General features: G+C 39.5%; 1 protein-coding gene across 1 annotated transcript in view; it reads right to left on the bottom strand.

The window, feature by feature from the left end:
- Window positions 1–4,547: 4,547 nt before the first annotated feature.
- The window catches only part of RAB2A (RAB2A, member RAS oncogene family), an 89,661-nt gene continuing 73,783 nt past the window's right edge, over window positions 4,548–20,425 (bottom strand). The window contains exons 7-8 of the mRNA XM_002915709.4: window positions 7,920–7,988; window positions 4,548–5,869 (exon numbers count right to left, since the gene is read on the bottom strand). Coding sequence (XP_002915755.1) covers window positions 5,774–5,869; window positions 7,920–7,988 — 165 coding nt within the window. The 3' untranslated portion in view covers window positions 4,548–5,773. The remainder of the gene's footprint in view (window positions 5,870–7,919; window positions 7,989–20,425) is intronic.

Here is a 20,425-nt window from a genome sequence, read left to right as displayed (position 1 = left end):
CCAGCATCCCACATTGAATTTAGTTGTCATGTCCCTCGAATCTGACAGTTCCTCATTCTTTGTCTTCCATGACCTTGGTGAATACTAGTCACTTTTTTTTTTTAATAAAGATTTTATTTATTGGAGAGAGAGTAGGAGTGGGGAGGGCAGCAGAGGGAGAGGGACAAGCAGACGCTGCCCTGAGCACAGAGCCCAATGCGGGGCTCGATCCCACGACCCTGAGACCATGACCCAGAGCTGAAATCAAGAGTCGGAAGCTCAACTGACTGAGCCACCCAGGTGCCCCACTAGTCACTTATCTTGTAGGATGTTCCTCAATTTGGGTTTGTCTGAGGTTTCTTAACGATTAGGTTGAGACTATACATTTTTGGCAATAATCCCACAGAATCGTGCTCTTCTCAGTGCATCCCACCAGCTGGTACATGATGTCCTTACATCTTATTGATCATTTGATGAAGGTGGTGTTGAGTTGGCTAACCGTCAAGTTAGTATTTTTCCTTCTGTAATATCTTGTGGGGATACACTGAGCCTATGTACATATCCTGTTTCCTGTCATTCTTTTGCCCACTGCATTTAACATTCATTAATGATACCTATCTTTGACAGTTGCTGTGTTTCTGAGGATTTTGTTTACATCATGTCTTCTAGCTCTACTAATTGGTATTCTACTGTAAGGAAAAGCTGCCTCTTTCCCTCATTTATGTATGCAATTATTCATTTATATCATGGATGCTGAGTTCCATGGTTTACAATCTATTACTGGCATGAGTTATTTTTTTCAAAGCATTCCAGATTTGGCCATTGGAAGCATTGAGTCCATTGTCATACCCCCCTTTCCATCCCTATCATTTTATGAGCACTCCCTTACTTTTTTACCATCAAAGATGTTCTGGACTTTATGATTTCCCTGCCTCAGCTGTGGAATCAACCATTTCTCCAAGGTGCCCTAGCTCCCTTTATAGGAGAAGGTCCTTAGAAGCCAGTATCTGTGTACGAGGTATGCTTACTGCTGCTGGGGTGTCTTTAAGGTCCTTCTCTCAGTAGACAAAACTAGGAAAGATCTACGTGTATTCTCACACTCATCTATCTGTATTTCTCTATGCATCTGTACATATAAAAACCGTGAGTTCCTAACACCTCCGATTTCAATGCAACACCACAGGGCTCATTCTAGTTTTTCCCAACTTTTACTTGTGACTCCTTTTTTCAATAATGAAAAAGGTTTTCATTATGGATCTTTCATTATCCACAATATATTTATTTGCTCTATCTAAATATGCTAAAGGTGTTTTTAGAATTGCTAACCTATACCCTTTACTACCTACAGTTTAATTGCGTATAGTTCGTTATGTCTTTAGCCTTATACGGTCATCCTGTTTTCCAAAGTTGCTGGTTGTATGCTAGTTTTCTTTCCTGTCCCCTTCAGTGTGGTAATGTTACTCACTCATTTGTAATACAGGCAGGTTCATTCATTGCTTTTTATTTCAAGTTCTCTGAACATCATGGTTGGTTTTAATTATTTTTGGAGTACTGAAAACACAACTATGGTTCTGAGTCAGAGCTAAACAAGAATGTACACTGAAAGAGGGGTCACTTGTCCCAAATACCCCATTCCCAATCCTCCTTACTTTCCACACTGAACCCACTCACTCTCTGTAGGTAACCAGTCTCAGTTTCTATTCTTGCTGTGTTTCTTTTACACAAATGAGCAGATACCTGCATATTTTCTTATATTATCGTCTCTACCACGTTATGATAACCTATAGACACCCTTGCATTTTGCTTTTCTCACTTAACTATATCCTGGATATGATGACATCAATTCATAGAGCTCTTCCGCATGTTCTGTACAGCTGCATAGGACTCCCTTGGGTGGGTGTACCATAGTTTATTCAATCACTCTATGTATAGACATTTAGGTCATCTCCAATTATTCTGCAATCACAACCAACGTTGCAGTGAGCAACTTCGTGCATTATGTGCTTTTGCGCTGTTGAAAGGTTACCGTCAGGCTATTTTCCTGGAAGTGAGATCACTGGGTCGACAAGTGCACTTTGGTTTTCTTAGGTATGACCAAGTTCCTCTCCAGAAGGGCAGCGCTAGTTTGCACTTCCACTGACAACATCTGAGTGTGTTTCACCAACAGAATGTGTTCTCATACTTTAAACTTCTTCCAATCTCACAGGTGAGAAATGTTATGTTTTAATTTCTGTATGTTTGAATTTTTATATTTTAGGGATATTTAAAAATCTTAAGGGTGAACTGTCTCTTTTTCCATTTTTTTTCTTCCTATCAGGATTTTGGTCCTTTGTCCTTCAACTTTGGGAGTTGGCCTCATGATATGAGAAAGTTTATGAATACTGAAATATACACACTGGCCTTTTAAAGTTTCCCATCATGACTTCAACCACATACTATTATCTAGTAAATACCAGTGCAGTATGAAATGCTCTACCATGGGGCTAGGTTCCATTTTCATTTGAACACCAAAGCACATGTAAACTCTTTTCTTAAGAAACACAGGTCCGTATTTTAGTTTGTCTCTTAGTATAGTCAATTCTTGTTTATTATGAAACAAGATCTTCTTTGTATTATTTTTTAGCTTATATAGTCAAACCCTATCCTGTCAGCCTTACTACTGAGGTTCGAAAGGGTTCAACTACCTATGAAAGAATGAATATTTAATGTGTTCCAAAGCCAGACATAAATCATTGTTTGAATGATTAGACACATTTTGGTATCATTTACATTCCCACCCTCTTGACTATGAGAAGATAAATAGGGGCTATTTTCCTGTTAACAGGCTATTTTATTTATTTATTTTTATTTTATTATTTTTTTTTTAACAGGCTATTTTAAAATTAAAAACAAACTGTATGAAGATGAGGGAGTGAGTACTGTGGGTGTCTGTGATATCCAGAGAGGATAGTTCCAGGCAGAACAGCATGAGCAAAGGCCCTGAGGTGGGATCAGGCATACCTGAGGCTGTGGTCCATCCACACCCCTTCTGCAGGGCCCTCCCAGCACTGCAGACCTATCAGCTAAACCAGCCCCATACGAATGGGGTTCAGCTCCCATGCTGTTTGAATTACCTATCAAATTATAGCTACTCTTTCAAAAATTTGCTCCTGATTCAGTTGTCTTAAATTCAGAGGACAATAGTAACACTGTCTTTATGAAGATTACAACTTTGGAATTTTACATGTTTTTTTTTTTTTAAACATTTTATTTATTTATTCGACAGAGATAGAGACAGCCAGCAAGAGAGGGAGCACAAGCAGGGGGAGTGGGAGAGGAAGAAGCAGGCTCATAGCGGAGGAGCCTGATGTGGGGCTATCCCATAACGCCGGGATCACGCCCTGAGCCGAAGGCAGACGCCTAACCGCTGTGCCACCCAGGCGCCCCTGGAATTTTACATGTTAAGACATTAAAAGTTGTATTTAGTTTTTTTAGTGACTGATTTTCTAGCTCTTAAATGTGTTCACAAATGCTGCAAAAATTTATCAAAGATCAATTAAAGACTCCAATATGGTATTAAAGCTTCAATTATAGGTGCCAATATTACAGTATTTATGATAGGGATAATAAAATGAGCAAAGAGTAGAAACCAGACACTGACACCGCTTTGTCAACTGACGTAAAGGATTCATCACACATGTTTCTAAATTGTAGATGAGATCTGTGGAGAAAGTGGTAATGAATTATCGAGAAGTCTACTACTCACCCCTGCTGCCCAAGACGGAAGCAAATTAAGGTTGCTGTGGTAGGGCTGTAGGAGCGCTCCATTTTTTCTTAGGGTATTAAAATACATGTGCTAGTCTGCTGTTGTTTGTTTTTACCATTTGTTTCTCCTCCTATACTTGATTTATAAGAGAATCAGGGGAGATGGCATGGAAGAGAGACACATTAAACTTTTGGAAAAGTTCGCAGTGGCTTATAACTACCAATTTCCAAAGACGCATCGCATCCCCTTCCCGGTAGAGAGCAGAACAAGTCCTAGCTGTCCAAGGCTTTTCTACTCATCATTAATGACAGCGAATCGTGAGATCCGTGAATTTTACATGACCACTTTAAGGAAAGACAAGTTTAGAATAACAAAACTCAAGAAACCTGAATTCCTCTCACCTTTCCCTCTGGCCTCCAGGAGCTCCTTAAAACGAACCTAAGGTAACAATAGGTGTTTTCCCACAAGAGTAATGGCAGAGCTCTGACAGAGTACTGCTGAACCTTCGGGGAAGACCCGCAGAAGGCTGAAGTCAGTGAGTGAACTGAAAGTAGTTTCATACTTAGAACTTCTTTATAAACCCTGCTTACAGCTTGAATGCGCTTCTGTGCTGGTTTGAGAGGTAGGAAATACTTGCTTACATTGTCAGTAACAAAAAGAATTTCCATATCGTGAAGAGTTTGATCACATTTAAGCAAAATTCTTAAAAAGGGTGTTAAACATGTTGACCCTTTAAAAAATATACTCAAATAAATACATGTGGACAGACTAAAAAAATACATTTAAAAAAATGATGTGGTCATAATAAAAAAAAAAGGAACACTTTTATACATAGGATTTTATTTTGCACTGCTGTAACAATTTCATTATAGACCAAGGGAGAGGAAAAAAAAAAAAGGGATAAAACCACCACACTGAGTAAATTACTAAAGCTTTTCTACTTTTGACAGGATTTTCCATCTGGTAGATTTATTGTCATATCCCCTTCAAAACAGACAAGATGCTTACCATATTTTAAAGATTATAGGTTGCCACTGAAAGAAAAATTTTACACAGTCACTGTACATCAAGGTTGAAAAACTGTCCTGCATGAAAAATATACTTAGAAATCATGTGAATAAAAGCAAAAGAAAACATTATTGTGTTTAAGGAAAGATTAAAGTCCTCATAATGTGCCATCTAAAAGTGGACATTCATTCTTCTTGGAGTCGCTTAGATGTAGGGAGTTCTTGCTTCTGCCCATTTCACTCATTATACTGTGTTTTTACCCAACAGTATTCATTAAGGCAAACAAATCCTTTTCTGAAGAGGTCTTAAAGAAATTGTGGACATACAGCAAACTTTTGGCATTAAAACAGGTTAACACATACATAGCTTTTAGTAATGTACATTAAGCATATTTTCTTGGACTAGTGACAAGAAAAGATGAACATGCTTGTTAACAATGTCAAAAAGTTTAAAATTCAGTGTCCAAGCAATTCCTAACAATGCTTCTGTAGCTTTAAGCTCTAAACAGTATAGAATTTATGCAAATGCATTAAAGAATTCAAGCTTGGCAAATTACACCCAAGCAGGTTAAACTGTATATACAGAAAGTAAGTGATAAATACAGAATTAAAAGAGTCCTTCTGGTTTTCCTTATAGCCTTGAAAATTGACAAACTTTTTGAGGACAGTTCTAGAATATTAAACATTAGGTCACCACAGGTGTGAAACCTAACCACACAAACTGATTTAAAATACTCAAGATGACTTTGTAGTGTTTAATACAGTTCAGTTCGTAGGTAAGGGCACAAGACAACATTTAACAAAAATAATCACATCAATTGACCTAGAAATCAAATGCAAATAGATATGAATACAATCTGCAAAATCTGTCTTTTTAAGTGAACAGTAACCATTTATTCAAAGTTATACAAGAATTTGAAGGATTAAAGTCTCCTGTGACATAAAACCATGTCAAATAGTTTCATGTCTCAGCTGAGCAGGAGGAGAGCGCGAAAGAGGAAGTGAGTTGCCGCATTTGGGCAGCGAAACAGTAAAAACGGACTCAACAGCAGCCTCCCCCGGCCTGCTGCCCTCCCTGATTGCCTGCGTGTGTGGCGTTAGTAGCAGCGTGCTGAGGGCCGATTTTAATGCCGTTTGCCTGGAAGAAAAGGGGGAAAGGACAAAAAAATGTTAATGGAACCAACCAGACAGTATAGTTTAACTCAATTTCAAGAACTCTGGTAAAAATGACATAATTTTACCAAACAACTCGAAAAAAAATACGTTAAGCAGATTTTTGCAACAATTACAACAGTATCTCTGAGGGGATGTTCCTTCCTTTTAAAAATAATACTGTGGAAATCTTTCTGAAAATAATTCTTTATCCTACCAGGTACTTGTGAGTAAACAGAACCCGGGTAGTGCCGCTTTCTAGGGCGTTCACATGGTGGAGAAACTGTTTCAAACCATGCCTGCAAGTACTCTTTTTGAAAGACAAAAATATGCACGGCCCTATGCTGCCCGAATACAACGTCAACTCTTTTCTCTAGACAGCACTTCTGCTCCATGTTGAATCAGCTGTGCGGGCTAAGGCCATATGAGTGTTCTGTGTCATCAATAATTTCTATGATCCCCAAAGACATGGCAGCTTGCCAAGAACCCACACACAGAGTAGCTCTTTCATTCATCAAACTCACACTTCTGTCTTAGCCCTCACTCCCTCAAGTGGATTTTACCTACAAATACAACACTTTGAGAAAAGTAATACAGTAGCTTCAGAAATTAAGCTCTTAAGGAAACTTTACGTCACAGTAAATCTCAGATTTATAGCGCTTGGCAGTTGCTCCGCAACAGTAGTAGCCCGGGGCTTTCTGGCACTAGCTCAGTATTGACAGCAGCTGATGTGGTTTCTTTTCGCTCTTTTGACTCCTCTTTAATAAAAAGCATGCCCTATGGCTCATTGGTTTTGCCCCCTCTGGGCTGGTAGCAACTTCTTGAGGAATCAAGGAGTCAGACTTGGCATCAGGCCAAATAAATCGCACGGCCTGTTGGCTCCTGACAGCACATTACAATCAACGCCGCACCAGGCCAGTAAAGCAGTCAGCTACTATATATGAAACCAGACAGAAACAATGAACGTGCCCTTTTAAACAGAGGCCCAATTACTGTTCAATCTATCTGGCATTAGTCTCTGAATGGTGTTGTCTTTAAAGGAACTCAAAATCTACTGCCATATAAGCCTACAAGATAGGATTTAGAAAATATATTACTCCAAATTAAAAGAAACGAGAAAATCAAGTACTTTTTGGAACCTTTAGGGAAGCTGTTGTTTGTTTTAGCAAAGAATATGGAGGCAGATATGGAAGGGCCTCGTGTATGTACAGGCCAAGAGCCACACATGCAATAAAGGATTCCTAACACCATGCTTTCCTAACTGTGACTGTGGGAGGGATAAGGTTCTTCTCTGGGAAGCACAAAGTCTCAATACGGAATGGCAAAACTATTCATGTAAAAGTAATCTACCATACAGCCACATCAACATTCTGAAATAAGTAAGTGCACTGTGGGAGTCAGGTCAGAATGATAACCTTTGGTAAACACTCTGAATTACATACTTCAAAGCTTTACATTTTATCCTAATCATATTCATCAAGTTATTTTACAAAGAAGACAAAACCAAAAACAATGCCAATTGCCAATTATATTTATTAGTCTCCTGAAAACATGCTATGCTATACTGGAAGTCATTTCCAAATTGGGTATTTCCCTCTTTCATACTAGACAACAGAGCGAGCATCTTGCATTAGTAACATAGTATGTGCATTTACACACTAGAAAATTATTCCCCAAAGCAGATGACACCATATGGACGCATGGATGAAAGTGGATTTTCTTCTCTCTTTGGAGGGTTTATCTTTTTTTGCATTGCTTGCAATAAATGGCCACTTATTTTAATCCATTTTCACAGACAGAGGGGTGCCCTACTAGAACATAAACATTACCTACTATAGAACATAGAACAAAATCTTCAGTTAGAGGGTTATAAACTAATAATGTGCTGACTGACATCACAGACCCATTTTAGGAATTTAAAAGAAATATAAACTCATGAATCCATGTAGTAATTAAAATTCAATTCTAAATTAGTATGAGCCAATAGTATTTATTTATACATATACATACATATATAGATAGAGATATAGGTATACCTCGTTATTAATGTCAAAGACTCCTTCTTGGATTTTCTCATAAATTTCTTTTGCTGTATTAATAAATGCCTGAAATATAGAGAAATTGATTTGAATTATTTAAAATCACAAAGATGAAAACATTATGTAAAAACTCTGTAGAATGTCATAAAATTCCACATAAGAAAATCAACCAATGTAATGCAGCATGTTAATTAATAAGGGACAAAAACCATATGATCACTTCAACAGAGGCAGGCAGAAGCAGCATTTAACAAAATCCAACAACCTTTCATGATAAAGGGACTTCGCAACAGCATCTATGAAAAACTCACAGCTAACACCACACCAAGTGGTGAAGACTTAAAGCTTTCCTAAAGATCAAGAATGAGGCAAGGGTGTATACGAATGTTCGTCATCAGCAGCAATAGCCAAAAAGTGCAAACAACACGAATGTTAATCTACTGATGAATAAAAAACCCAAAAGGTGGTATAACCTTTAATAACGCAGTATTAGTCATAAAAAAAAATGAAGTACCCTTCCTACTACAATGTGCATGAACCTTGAAAACACTGTGCTAAGTAAAAGAAACTAGATGTGGAAGACCACACAGAGCATGACTCCATTTACTGAAATGTCCAGAAGAGTTCAACCCATAGAGAGAAAAAGTAGATGAGTGGTTGCCAAGGATTAGGGAAACGGAGGTGACTGCTAATGCGTATGAGGTTTCTTTTGGGGTGATAAAAATGTTCTGGAATCAGATAGTGGTGATGGTGGCACAACTTTGTGAGTACACTAAAACCTACTGACCTGTACTCTTTAAAAGGGTACCCTATGATCCAGCAATTGCACTACTGGGTATTTACCCCAAAGATACAGACGCAGCGAAGAAAAGGGCCATATGCACCCCAATGTTCATAGCAGCGTTGTCCACAATAGCTAAATCGTGGAAGGAGCCGAGATGCCCTTCAACAGACGAATGGATTAAGAAGATGTGGTCCATATATATACAACGGAATATTAGCCATCAGAAAGAACGATTACCCAACATTTGGAGCAACATGGACGGGACTGGAGATTATGGTAAGTGAAATAAATCAAGCAGAGAAAGACAATTATCATATGGTTTCACTCATTTATGGAACGTAAGAAATAGCAGGAAGATCGGTAGGAGAAGGAAGGGAAGAATGAAGGGGGCTAAACAGAAGGGGGAATGAACCATGAGGGTCTGTGGACTCTGGGAAACAAACTGAGGGCTTCAGAGGGGAGGGGGGTGGGGGTTTGGGATAGGCTGGTGATGGGTAGTAAGGAGGGCACGTATAGCATGGTGCACTGGGTGTTATACGCAAATAATGAATCATGGAACATTACAGCAAAAACTAAGGATGTACTGTATGGTGACTAACATAACATAATAAAAAATTATAAAAAATAAATAGAGAGATAGGTAAATTTTATGGTATATAAACTATATCCCAAAAGAAAAATTCATCACTGGAGGCGGAAGGCAGGGATACCATAATGTGAGACTAGCACACAGAAGAAAAAGCTGTCAGTTCGGTAAACTGCATAAACTTTCTGTTGAAACCAGCTTACTTTTAGAGGCCATTGTTCCACAAAGGATCCTCTTCACCAGGGCAATGTGTTACTTAATACACAGTTTAAGAGGGAAAGAATCAAAGGACGCTTATGATAAAGACAGAAAAAGCAGCTCAGCTTGTTGAATGAAGTTTCACCCTTTTCCCACATAGCACACTACTAAATTGACCAAAAAAAAAAAAACAAACCCAAAAAACCAAAAACAAAAAAACAAAAACACCCCCCAAAACAAAACAGCGTTAAAACACTGACCAAATTACGCCTCTTTTTTTTTTTTTTTAAAGATTTTATTTATTTATTTGACAGAGATAGAGACAGCCAGCGAGAGAGGAAACACAAGGCAGGGGGAGTGGGAGAGGAAGAAACAGGCTCATAGCGGAAGAGCCTGACGTGGGGCTCGATCCTGGAACGCCGGGATCACGCCCTGAGCTGAAGGCAGACGCTTAACCACTCTGCCACCCAGGCGCCCCCAAATTACGCCTCTTATTCCCAAATGAATCCACAAGCATTCTACATGCATGTAAAATATCAAGCTACCAGGGGGCACCTGGCTCAGTCAGTAGAGCATGTGACTCTTGATCTCGGGTTTGTGAGTTCTGGCCCCATGCTATGAGTAGAGATTACTAAACACACCAATAAAAACAAAATATTAAGATGTTTTATACAAATAGTGCCAATGCTACCAAAGGTGTTCAGAACCTCACGTCTGAACTCTTCTGAGAGCTCACAGATAGCAGGGCTCACATCCTAAGTCAGGGCCTCTTCGGCAAGCAGTCTATGAAAATTCATACAACAAGGCTATTCTCCACTAGCACTGCCACAGATTTAATTCCAAATTTACAAAGCAAACAGGTTCATGGAGAGGAACCAGTCCTACCTTTCGTCTTCTCCGCACTGGAAACATCTGACTGCTGAACTTGCCACCGGAGCTTTTGTTTCCTAATTAACAGGACTGATATGTTTTCACCTTTAAAGGCCTTACAGCTCCCCAGAGTCATCAATCTACGGCAGCTCAATTACTGCACCAAGAACACACCAGTCAGCGACGGAGACGCCAGTGACTGCGGCAGGAGCGCAGAGATATGAATATGCATAAACTCTAAGTGGCTGATCGAATCATCAGAGAGGGTCATGAGAATTTGCAGCAAAATAATGAGAAGAATTAATCACTGCAGATTCACGAGGCACTTAGGAAGCGAGTGCGCTTTTCCTGTGTGGAGTTACAGGGAAGGAGAAATTGGCTTCCAGCCAACTCTGAATTGATTCACATTCCTCAAAATTGAAGTTACCCTTATAAATAAGGAAAAACTTAACTTTATTTCCAATAACATGTCAATTACGGTGATGGCCTTAGAAACCAGGCTAACTAAATATTGAAGTCAACAGATTCATAAATTCACAGGGCTCGAAATCCTTAAAGGGGCACCTGCATGGGTACATCTCCCTAGAACAGACAGAACTACAAGATCCCATAAATGAGTTATACCTTCATATAAACAAGCATTTGTATTATAAAAGATATATAAATGTGCCAATTTATGTAAAGAAATGCACATTTTTGCTAATCTGTTGATGAATCATTCTAAAAACTGGCCAAGAAAGCTATGCTATATGAAATTTTCTAAGTCACTACTAATTTTATGACCTGAATAGTACTTAATATTATTAAGCACCTTTAAGAACCGTTGTACCCAATGGACTTAAGATGTATTTTATATCTGAAGAACATGCAATTAATTTCATTACAATTGAGATACATACAAATGTATATATTTCCTTTCGTAATTCTCATCATCAATGAAATAGTCTTTGGACAATGCTTTATTTACTTGCCATCCAACTCATGATTATATACTGAAAACACTGAAATAAAGTATCTTCCACTCCTCTGGGTGTATTATAAAGAGAATATTATATAAATGGGTTGTTTTGTTTACATGATGGCAAAATTAATTATATTTAATATGTATTATTAAATGATTAATGATCAATTTTAATGAATCCTTAGTTTAAAACCCGATGTGACAAATGCAGACATTAGTTCACATGTTTTAAAAGCCGGTGGCTATCAATTGAAACTGTTGAATCCCCAAATATAATGAACATTAACCAAATACTGTTAAGGCTTACTAGAGATGAAATGAAACTTCTAACAGCAGAGCCTTGGGTGTTACAGACAGTATCTGTCCCCTAGAGCTGCAAGCATTTCAAGAACTCGGAAAGACAAGAGATACCTCTTAAAGTAACTGGCTAGAATTTTAATTGCAAATCATTTTACTCTAGTCACTAAAAAGCAATCCCCACATAGATCTTTCAGTGTAGCAATGTGAAATACCTCTAGAACAGACACCAAAGAGGAAATGAGCAACAATTTAACTAGATACTACAAAGCCTTTACACCAAAGCTCTCATGTTTTCATAGGATAGTCTTAACTTGAAATTCCTTCCAGTTCTAAACATACCTTTAACCAGTTTCACTTCTTCTTTTTTCCCATGCTATAGAAACAAATTCTAAGGAGGGAGCAGGATAAAGAAAAGGGGAAGGGCGCCTGGATGGCTTAGTCGCTTAAGTGCCTGCCTTTGGCTCAGGTCATGATCCCAGGGTCCTGGGATTGAGTCCCGCCTGGGGCTCCTTGCTCAGCGGGGAGCCTACTTCTCCCCCTCCCTGCTGCTCCCCCTGCTTGTGCTCACTCGCTCTGACAAATAAATAAATAAAATCTTAAAAAAAAAAAAAAAAGGGAGCATGCATGAGGGCGTGTCTGTGAGTGGTAGGCTGGGACAAACCCGTGTAGTATTAGGGCAGAGGAAACAGGGGAGCCTGCATATGGCGGCAGCTGTGGGGACAGCAAACCGTGGACATCTCACAGCTCCTGACGGCGGAGTACATGCACTAATGATGATGGTCCATGTCATTAAGGAGAGAGGCTATAACCTGGTAAACTAATCTACCTGGAATACTTATTTCTTTATTATCAGAAAAATGAAGTTAATGGCACAGCTACAGAAAATTTTTAGCATAGTGCAACACTTTCAAAGCATGACAACCTTAAGATCACTGTTTTGTAACTTGTAAGTTAGAACTGTAAGCAAGAACATTATACACTTCTATAATCCACAAATACGATCAAATCTGAATATTAATAAATAGGTTACAGAACAGGAAAAAACATTTGCTAAGAAACCGATGTCAAAAGATTTCATTATTAGCACTGTGAAACAAACAATATCTAGGCAGAGCCACAATTATGTAGTAGAAACAGATTTCTGTGTAGCTAACTTAATTTGGTGAGCCTCTTGCTTTCCCATGCAAAATCAAAGGCCTGACTCTCTTCATTTTGCCATTAGCTCTCCCCCTTTGCCCTATTTGATTAATTGCCATGGTCAGTTCTTTACCTTCATTAGCCATTAATTGCCTTCCACCTCAGACACTAATCTTTCAGCCCTTGGCTGTAGTTATCTGAATGGTTCTAATACCTAAAGTTAAGTCAATTTTCACTGACTTCCCCAGCAAAAATTAAAATGAACATAACCACAAAGAACTATAAATGCATTATAATTCAAATAAATATTCAACATACAAGCTGATGCGTATCCTATCATTCATCATTCACCCAGGGATACCTACTGCTACCTGAGACCCAGCACTTCCCTAGGTACTATGGAAGATATAGGGAAGAGGATATAGTTCCTACTATTGTGAACGAACACAATTTAGTTGGGAGAATTGAAGCATAGGGACTTAAATCTCTGTTGAAGATGCAGGAAAAAGAAACTTTCTGCACTGACAGAGGGAGAATGCGTGCAGGGCAGGACTGAGGGAGGTCTAGATGTGGGCCAAGGACAATGCGTTCAGGGCCTTCCTTTACAGCCGATGAGAGAGGACAGAGGCAAAGGGGTACACAGAACAATGTTTCATTTTTATTATGGTTTAACAGTTTTTAACACGAAATACTGAAAATAGATTGTCTACAACAGAGTAGAAGATTTAAATTCTTTCTTTATGTCACATGCTGCCACCTGGTGGCAAGAGGAAAAGTATACCATCTGACAGGTAAGAATTCAAAATAAATCAAAGTATCTTGGTTTCATTTAAACATCTTGAACAGGGGTGTACCTGGCTGGCTCAGTTGGTGGAGCGTGTGACTCTTGATCAGAGGGTTGTGAGTTCAAGCCCCACGTTGGCTGTAGAGATTGCATAAAAGTAAGACTTTAAATAAATAAACATCTTGAACAGATACATGCTAGACAGCAAAGTACCCTGTGAAATCAGTGATTCTGTAGTTTTTTTCTTACAACTGGGAAACGTGAGGTAACTAGAATGTTGTTTAATTTTCTCCTCAATTCCGAATCAATGCTATGAACACTACAGGTGTCCATGTGATGAAGCTAATAATAACCAATATTTACTAAGTACTCACTAATGGGCCGGTCACTATGCTAAGTAATTTGCACAGGTTTTCATTATTTCTGAAGGAAATTCAAAATATGTATAAAAATGAGGAAATTAATTTTAATTTTCTTTCATTTGCTTCCAAGAAGATCTGTGGGATGAAGGTATCCTTATAAGATTAGGAGAATGGCTAAGGGGGGAGTTCTAGAACCAGACTGTTTAGGTTCTGACTCTAGCACCACCGCTTACTAGATGTGTTGCTTTGGACCCACTGCTTACCCGCTCTGCAGCATGAGGATAATAACGGTGTCTACCTCACAGACTATTTGGGAGGGTGAATGTGTAAAGCGCTGAGAACAGAGCTTGGCAAGCAGTAAGCACTCATGCCTTGTTAGCCTTCAGCATCATAAATGTGTGAGTGCAATGACGTGTGGGGAACAACAGAAGAGGGTAGAATGTGTCCTGAAACACAGCAGACAGAGTAAAGGAGAGAGATGGTGATCAAGGGGTGCCTGGGTGGCTCAGTCGGTTAAGCGTCTGCCTTTGGCTCAGGTCATGATCCCAGAGACCCAGGACAGAGCCCTGCATTGGGCTCCCTGCTCAGTGGGGAGTCTGCTTCTCCCTCTATCTCTCATCCTGCTTGTGCTGTCTCTCTCTCACTCTTTCTCTCTCTCCAATAAAATCTTAAAAAAAAAAAAGGTTAAAAAAAACCAGTAATCAATATTCTTCAGTGAATTAAAGCATCTTGAATAAATAAAAACTAAACATTAAAAAAGTAAATTTGGAACACGCACCACGTACAGTGAGCTCTGAGAATAAAATATATTGAGGTAAGGCTTAAATATTATGCAAAGACAGGGAAGTCTTGTGGAAAGACCATCAGATCAGAATTCAAGATTAGGCAGTTTAAATACAACCTCCTTCAGATCCTGTGGCTTTAAAATGTTCTATCTGATCTAGTCTCGGGAAGAGAGAATTCATACACATATCGTCCAATACAATGAGTTTCAAATTGTATTTCACAGACATCTTGCAGGGGCCACCTCTTGGGATGAGGTAGGAAGTAGGGAGAGCCCAGTGAAAGGAGAATGAAAACTCCTCTTTCCCCCTTTCCCATGGCATCCCACTCTGCTTTTCTTTCATACAGTTTCCTGCATTTCATTAGAAGGAAGAGGGCCACTGCTAAATCTACTGATCTATAGTAACTCTCACTTTATAGACAGGACTGAGCTAGACAACGAGAGATGACTCGTGTAAGACCACGCACAACTGCGGCAGAAGCAAGATTAGCAGGACTGACATTCTACCCTCGTTTACCTTCCCTTTATCAGGATGACTTAATCTTTTTTTTAAAAGATTTTTATTTTTATTTATTTATTTGACAGACAGACAGAGAGAGAGAGAGAGAGAAAGCACAAGCAGGGGGAGCAGCAGGCAGAGGGAGAGGGAGAAGAAGGCTCACTGAGCAGGGAGCCGAACTCGGGGCTCGATCCCAGCATCCTGGGATCATGACCTAAGCCGAAGGCAGGCGCTTAACGACTGAAATACCCAGATGCCCCAGGATCACTTAATCTTTAACACAACTCAAAGGAATTTTCATTTATTTCATGTTTTCATTTTATTTTATGATGAATTTATAAAGAGGCAAGATTGGCAACAGGGAGACCAGTACAAAGTCTAAAACAATAATCCAGATAAGAAATGACAGCCTGACAAATTAACTGTGGCAACCAGAATGGAAAGCAAAGATCAAACTTAGTATCTACTTTGGGGAAATTAACAGGACTTGGTAAATAACAGGGCAAGAATGGTAAGGTATTTAAGGGTGACTCCACTTTTGGCTGAAGTGAGTGACATGGAAGGCTATGCCATGAACTGAGATAAATAAAATAGGAGGGGCACCTGGGTGGCTCACTCAGTTAAGCCTTCAACTCTTTGATTTCAGCTCAGGTCATGATCTCAGGGTTGTAAGATTTAGCCCCGTGCTAGGCTCCACGCTCAGCAGGGAGTCTGCCTCTCTCTCTCCTCTGCCCCTCCTTCTGCTAGTGTTCTCCGTCTAAAACAAACAAATCTTAAAAAAAAAAATAAAAAGGAAACATCGGGTTTCAAGGAGAGAATGAAGAGTTTATTTTAGACACATAGAATTCTAATGCTTATGTCAGATACAAGGGGAAAAGTCTTGGTAGCTGTGATCTAGATAACTGTGGGCTTATATATGAATATGCACTATAAATGTGTGAGTACGTAAGTGTGTGATATGCACATATCAGCAGGACTTTCTCCAGTCATGTTTAGCTACCATAGTTTAGTAGAGAAAGCAGATGTAACTTTCAAAGTTAGTTTGGCTTGGATGATCCAAGTTGTTGGGTGATGGCCAAGTAAGGGGTGGAGAAACCAAGGCTAGGCAGCAAAAATCTTCCCATTAGGGGAAAAGAATAAGTATTTATTAAACACTCCTCCACGGATGCTGGAAACCTGATAAGGTCAGGTCAAATTTCCAGTGAAAAAGTCGTGTGGTACCCTTGACACTGAGAACAGGGTTAAGGGGACAAGAAAGCCTTCGGTTTACGCCACATTCCAGCCTTATAGAAATACCTGTGCCATCACTTACAATACAGCCCAAGGCAGGTAAGATGTCCTCTCAACGCAAATTAGGTCTGGAGGTACTGGGACAGGAAACAAGCATTAGCAAGGGGTCTTGAAATTGGTGTTCTTAGTTACACAAGTCATGTGTTTTCTCTAGACACAAAAATCCACCTATCCTGTGAGATGGCTTGGCAAGCTACTGCAATCTGTCTCAGGGCCAGTTAGCTGACTATGTTTTTAGCTATTATCTTGGCTGTATCTTTATTTATTTTTGCTTAGATTTTATTTACTTGAGAGCATGAGTACGAGAGAGAGAGAGACAGAGAGTGTGTTTAAGTGCACAAGCAAGGGAGAGGGGTAGAGGGAGAAATAGACTCCCCACCAAACAGGGAGCCTGATGCAGGACTTGATCCCACGACCCTGGAATCATGACCTGAGCTAAAGGCAGACACCTAACCGACTGAGCCACTCAGGCGCCCTTGGTTGTATGTTTTAGTACTTCAGCAGCTAAGCCAGGAATTGCCAGCCTTGATTCTTCAATAGCTCAAGATATTTTATTTAAAGATTTTATTTTTTTAAGTTTATTTATTTAAGTCATCTCTACACCCAACACAGGGCTCAAACACATGACTCCAACATGAAGAGTCAGTCAGTTGCATGCTCTTCCAATTGAACCAGCCAGGTGCCCCTCAAGATTTTACGTACTCTACACTCAACGCGGAGCTCAAACTTACAAACCTGAGTTCAAGAGTCAAGTGCTCCACTGACTGAGCTAGCCAGATACTCAAAGAGTTTAAGATTTTTAAAAAGATATTTCAAATTACTAGACTTCTGCCTCAACGTTGTTTGATGTTTATGTATTTTTCTGGCTTCCCGTAAGTAAAATGATGAACATAAGTAAAAATAACCCATCAAATGGCTAATAGAGTGAGAATACCTGATACGGAGACAACTGTTAAGCAAATGGCAAGTTTAACCACAATACACACCACAATCATCTTTAGTTCCTATAGGGAATATAATACTATGAGTTTTGGTAGTGTAGAACTCTTGAGAAAATGGAATTTTACTTTACAGAGAAAATACACAGAGAAAGACAGGGAAGGATATATATATATATATATATATATACACACACACACACACATATATATATATAACTACACACATACACACAGTTACATATATAACTATAATAATATATCACTTCTGGGGCATTTTAATCTTCATGAAGTTAGCATGAGGCATTTGGGAAGGGGTATTTTTCCTAGCCTACTGTAATCTTTGTGACATTTATTCCTGGGTCTAAAAAAATCTTTTCAAATTACCAAGACCTTAGGTAGCTAGTGAAGGAAGCTCCTATCAAAGGAGGAGCCAACCTGTTCTTCTGGGTTTCAAAAATCTCATGGGTTTTAGAATGCTTAGAGCAAAGGTTTAGGGCAGAATTCCACCTACATATTAACAAGTGGGACCAAAGCATAAAAGACTGAAGACTGAAGGAAAAAAGACAAGACTGAAGTAATTAAATAAATACTTAACCATCCAAACATTTATTATCTACTATGCCGAGGAGAAATTGTGCCAGGTGCTGGGAATGCAGAGATGAAAAGAAAATCTGTTTTCAAGGAATGCTGCCCTTATGCTGAACGAACATGAAAAACAAGCATCATGACAGAGTGCTAAGATAAATTCACACTCAGGAAGATATAGGAGGCATGAACACAGAGAAAAGAGCATGTAACTGCTGACTATGTATGCATGTGGCTGGTGGCTGGTGGTGGAGGGGGCAGGGAGGGTGTGCTGTGTCACGGCATTCCATGAGGAGGCATGAGACTTCGTTATATCCTTGAAGGATCAGGTAGGAAGAAAGGGCATCTCAAGAGTACAGAATACTTTCTGTGGAGGCAGGCTGAAAGAGCACCACCCAGCTGATGGACTCTTAGTATAAGAGAGAGAGCACATTGTATGGAGTTGGCCAATAAGGGACTTGTCTTCCAAGCTAATGAGTTGATTCTGAAGCTCTAGGGAGCCACCGCACATGGTTTTAATAAAACTGGGGAGTGACATTCAATTTCCATTTTTAGGAAGATCTTAGAAGCAACATCGTAGAGGAATGAAAAATTAAGACAGGAAATCCAAAAGCAATGATAGAAGAGAACAACTTGGGGAGATATTTAACAGGGAGAAATAACAAGACACAAGTGGAAAGCAACATATATTCACTGAATAAATGACTATAAAGGGGTAGAGAAAAAGAAACACTTTAGGACATATTTGAAGACTGAAGATATTTGAAGATTCAAATATCCCAAAGGAACTGTTTAAGGTAAAAACAGTCAAGTATTTGTTAGGACTGGCAATTAGGAAGTCCAGGGTAACCCTGGCCATGGTAGAGGAAGTTGACCTGTGAACTGACGTGTGAAGAAGAATGAGGAAATGGAGATGGATCTTACTAGAAGATAGAAGAAGAGGACATATCCAGAACTGGGAATGACAGGTTTCTGTTTTTAAAATGCTTGAAACTTGATTATGTAACTATATGCTGAGAGTTAAGAATCACTAGAGAAAGGGAGGATGAAATCATTTGAAGGAATGTTTCTGAGGAACAGAAAAAGATAGTAGTCCTCTGGGTTCTTCTGTTAGGTGACAGAGCTGAAGGAACTTCAGTTCTACACTTCTCAGAGCCTGCCCAGGAGCAACAGCCACGACAACACTAGACAGCTGCGTCCAAATGTAGGCTTTCAGGCCATACCCCTGACCTACGGAATCAGAATCTGCATTTTAACAGGATTCCTAGGTGATCTAAGCATACATTAATGTTTGAGAAGCACAGCTCTAAATATAACTGATTGGGGGGAAAACTGTTTATTTTTATTTATTCTTTTTAAAGTAAGCTCTATATCCAATGTCGGGCTTGAAAACTCACAACCCCAAGATCAAGAGTCATACCCTCCACTGACTAAGCCAGCCAGGCCCCCCTGGAAAAGAATGTTTTTTTTTTTTTTTAAGATTTTATTTATTTATTTGACAGAGATAGAGACAGCCAGTGAGAGAGGGAACACAAGCAGGGGGAGTGGGAGAGGAAGAAGCAGGCTCATAGCACAGGAGCCTGATGTGGGGCTCGATCCCATAACGCCGGGATCACGCCCTGAGCCGAAGGCAGACGCCTAACCGCTGTGCCACCCAGGCGCCCCTGGAAAATAATGTTTTTACAAAATATTCTGAGCTAAGGAAAAAGCAGTCTCCACACCCCCAACTGCAACCCATATGTTACCATAAAGTAAGAGAATGAGCAAAATAAAAAAGACATTCATCTTTCAGATATCACATATCCCCTACCCCAATTCCATTTTTTGGGAGAATGGTTAAATCACATTGGGAAACCTCTGGGTTAAATAAAAGTGAACTAGTTTCTTAACAGGGGGTTCTCAGAAACTAATAAACTATCGTGAATTCTGGTTTTCTACAAGGGGGATATACAACAGCTCCTCCTAAGCACATCTGACCATGGAACCCTATGCAGAGGTGACCATTTTATTATTAAAAAAGATTTTATTTATTTGAGAGAGAGAGAGCACAAGGAGGGGAGCGACAGAGGGAGAGGAAGAAGCAGACTCCCCGCTGAGCAGGGAGTGGACCCTGTTATCATGACCTGAGCTGTAATCGACTAAGCCACCTAGGGGCCCCTAGAGGTGATCATTTTAATTAATACTCCTCAAAGGAGGACAGAATAGTCTTCAATACTGCTATTCTCTACTGTGTGGCACAGCAGAAAGGGGCTAACACATGAAAGAACTTTGACAACGTGCCACACAAATATACAACAGCATTATTTCAGGTACTTGGCATGTTTTAATGACCTGAGAATTTTTCTGAAATAGATTTTCCCCTTAAGAAACACTTTTCTGAATGCCGATACCACATGTGTGCAACCAACACCACTGGGTTCCA

Source organism: Ailuropoda melanoleuca, chromosome 9 (genome assembly GCF_002007445.2).
Source record: "Ailuropoda melanoleuca isolate Jingjing chromosome 9, ASM200744v2, whole genome shotgun sequence".
In the NCBI taxonomy this organism is placed as follows: Eukaryota; Metazoa; Chordata; class Mammalia; order Carnivora; family Ursidae; genus Ailuropoda; species Ailuropoda melanoleuca.
Note: the sequence above shows the minus strand (reverse complement) of the source record. Positions and strands in the feature narration are given on the sequence as shown.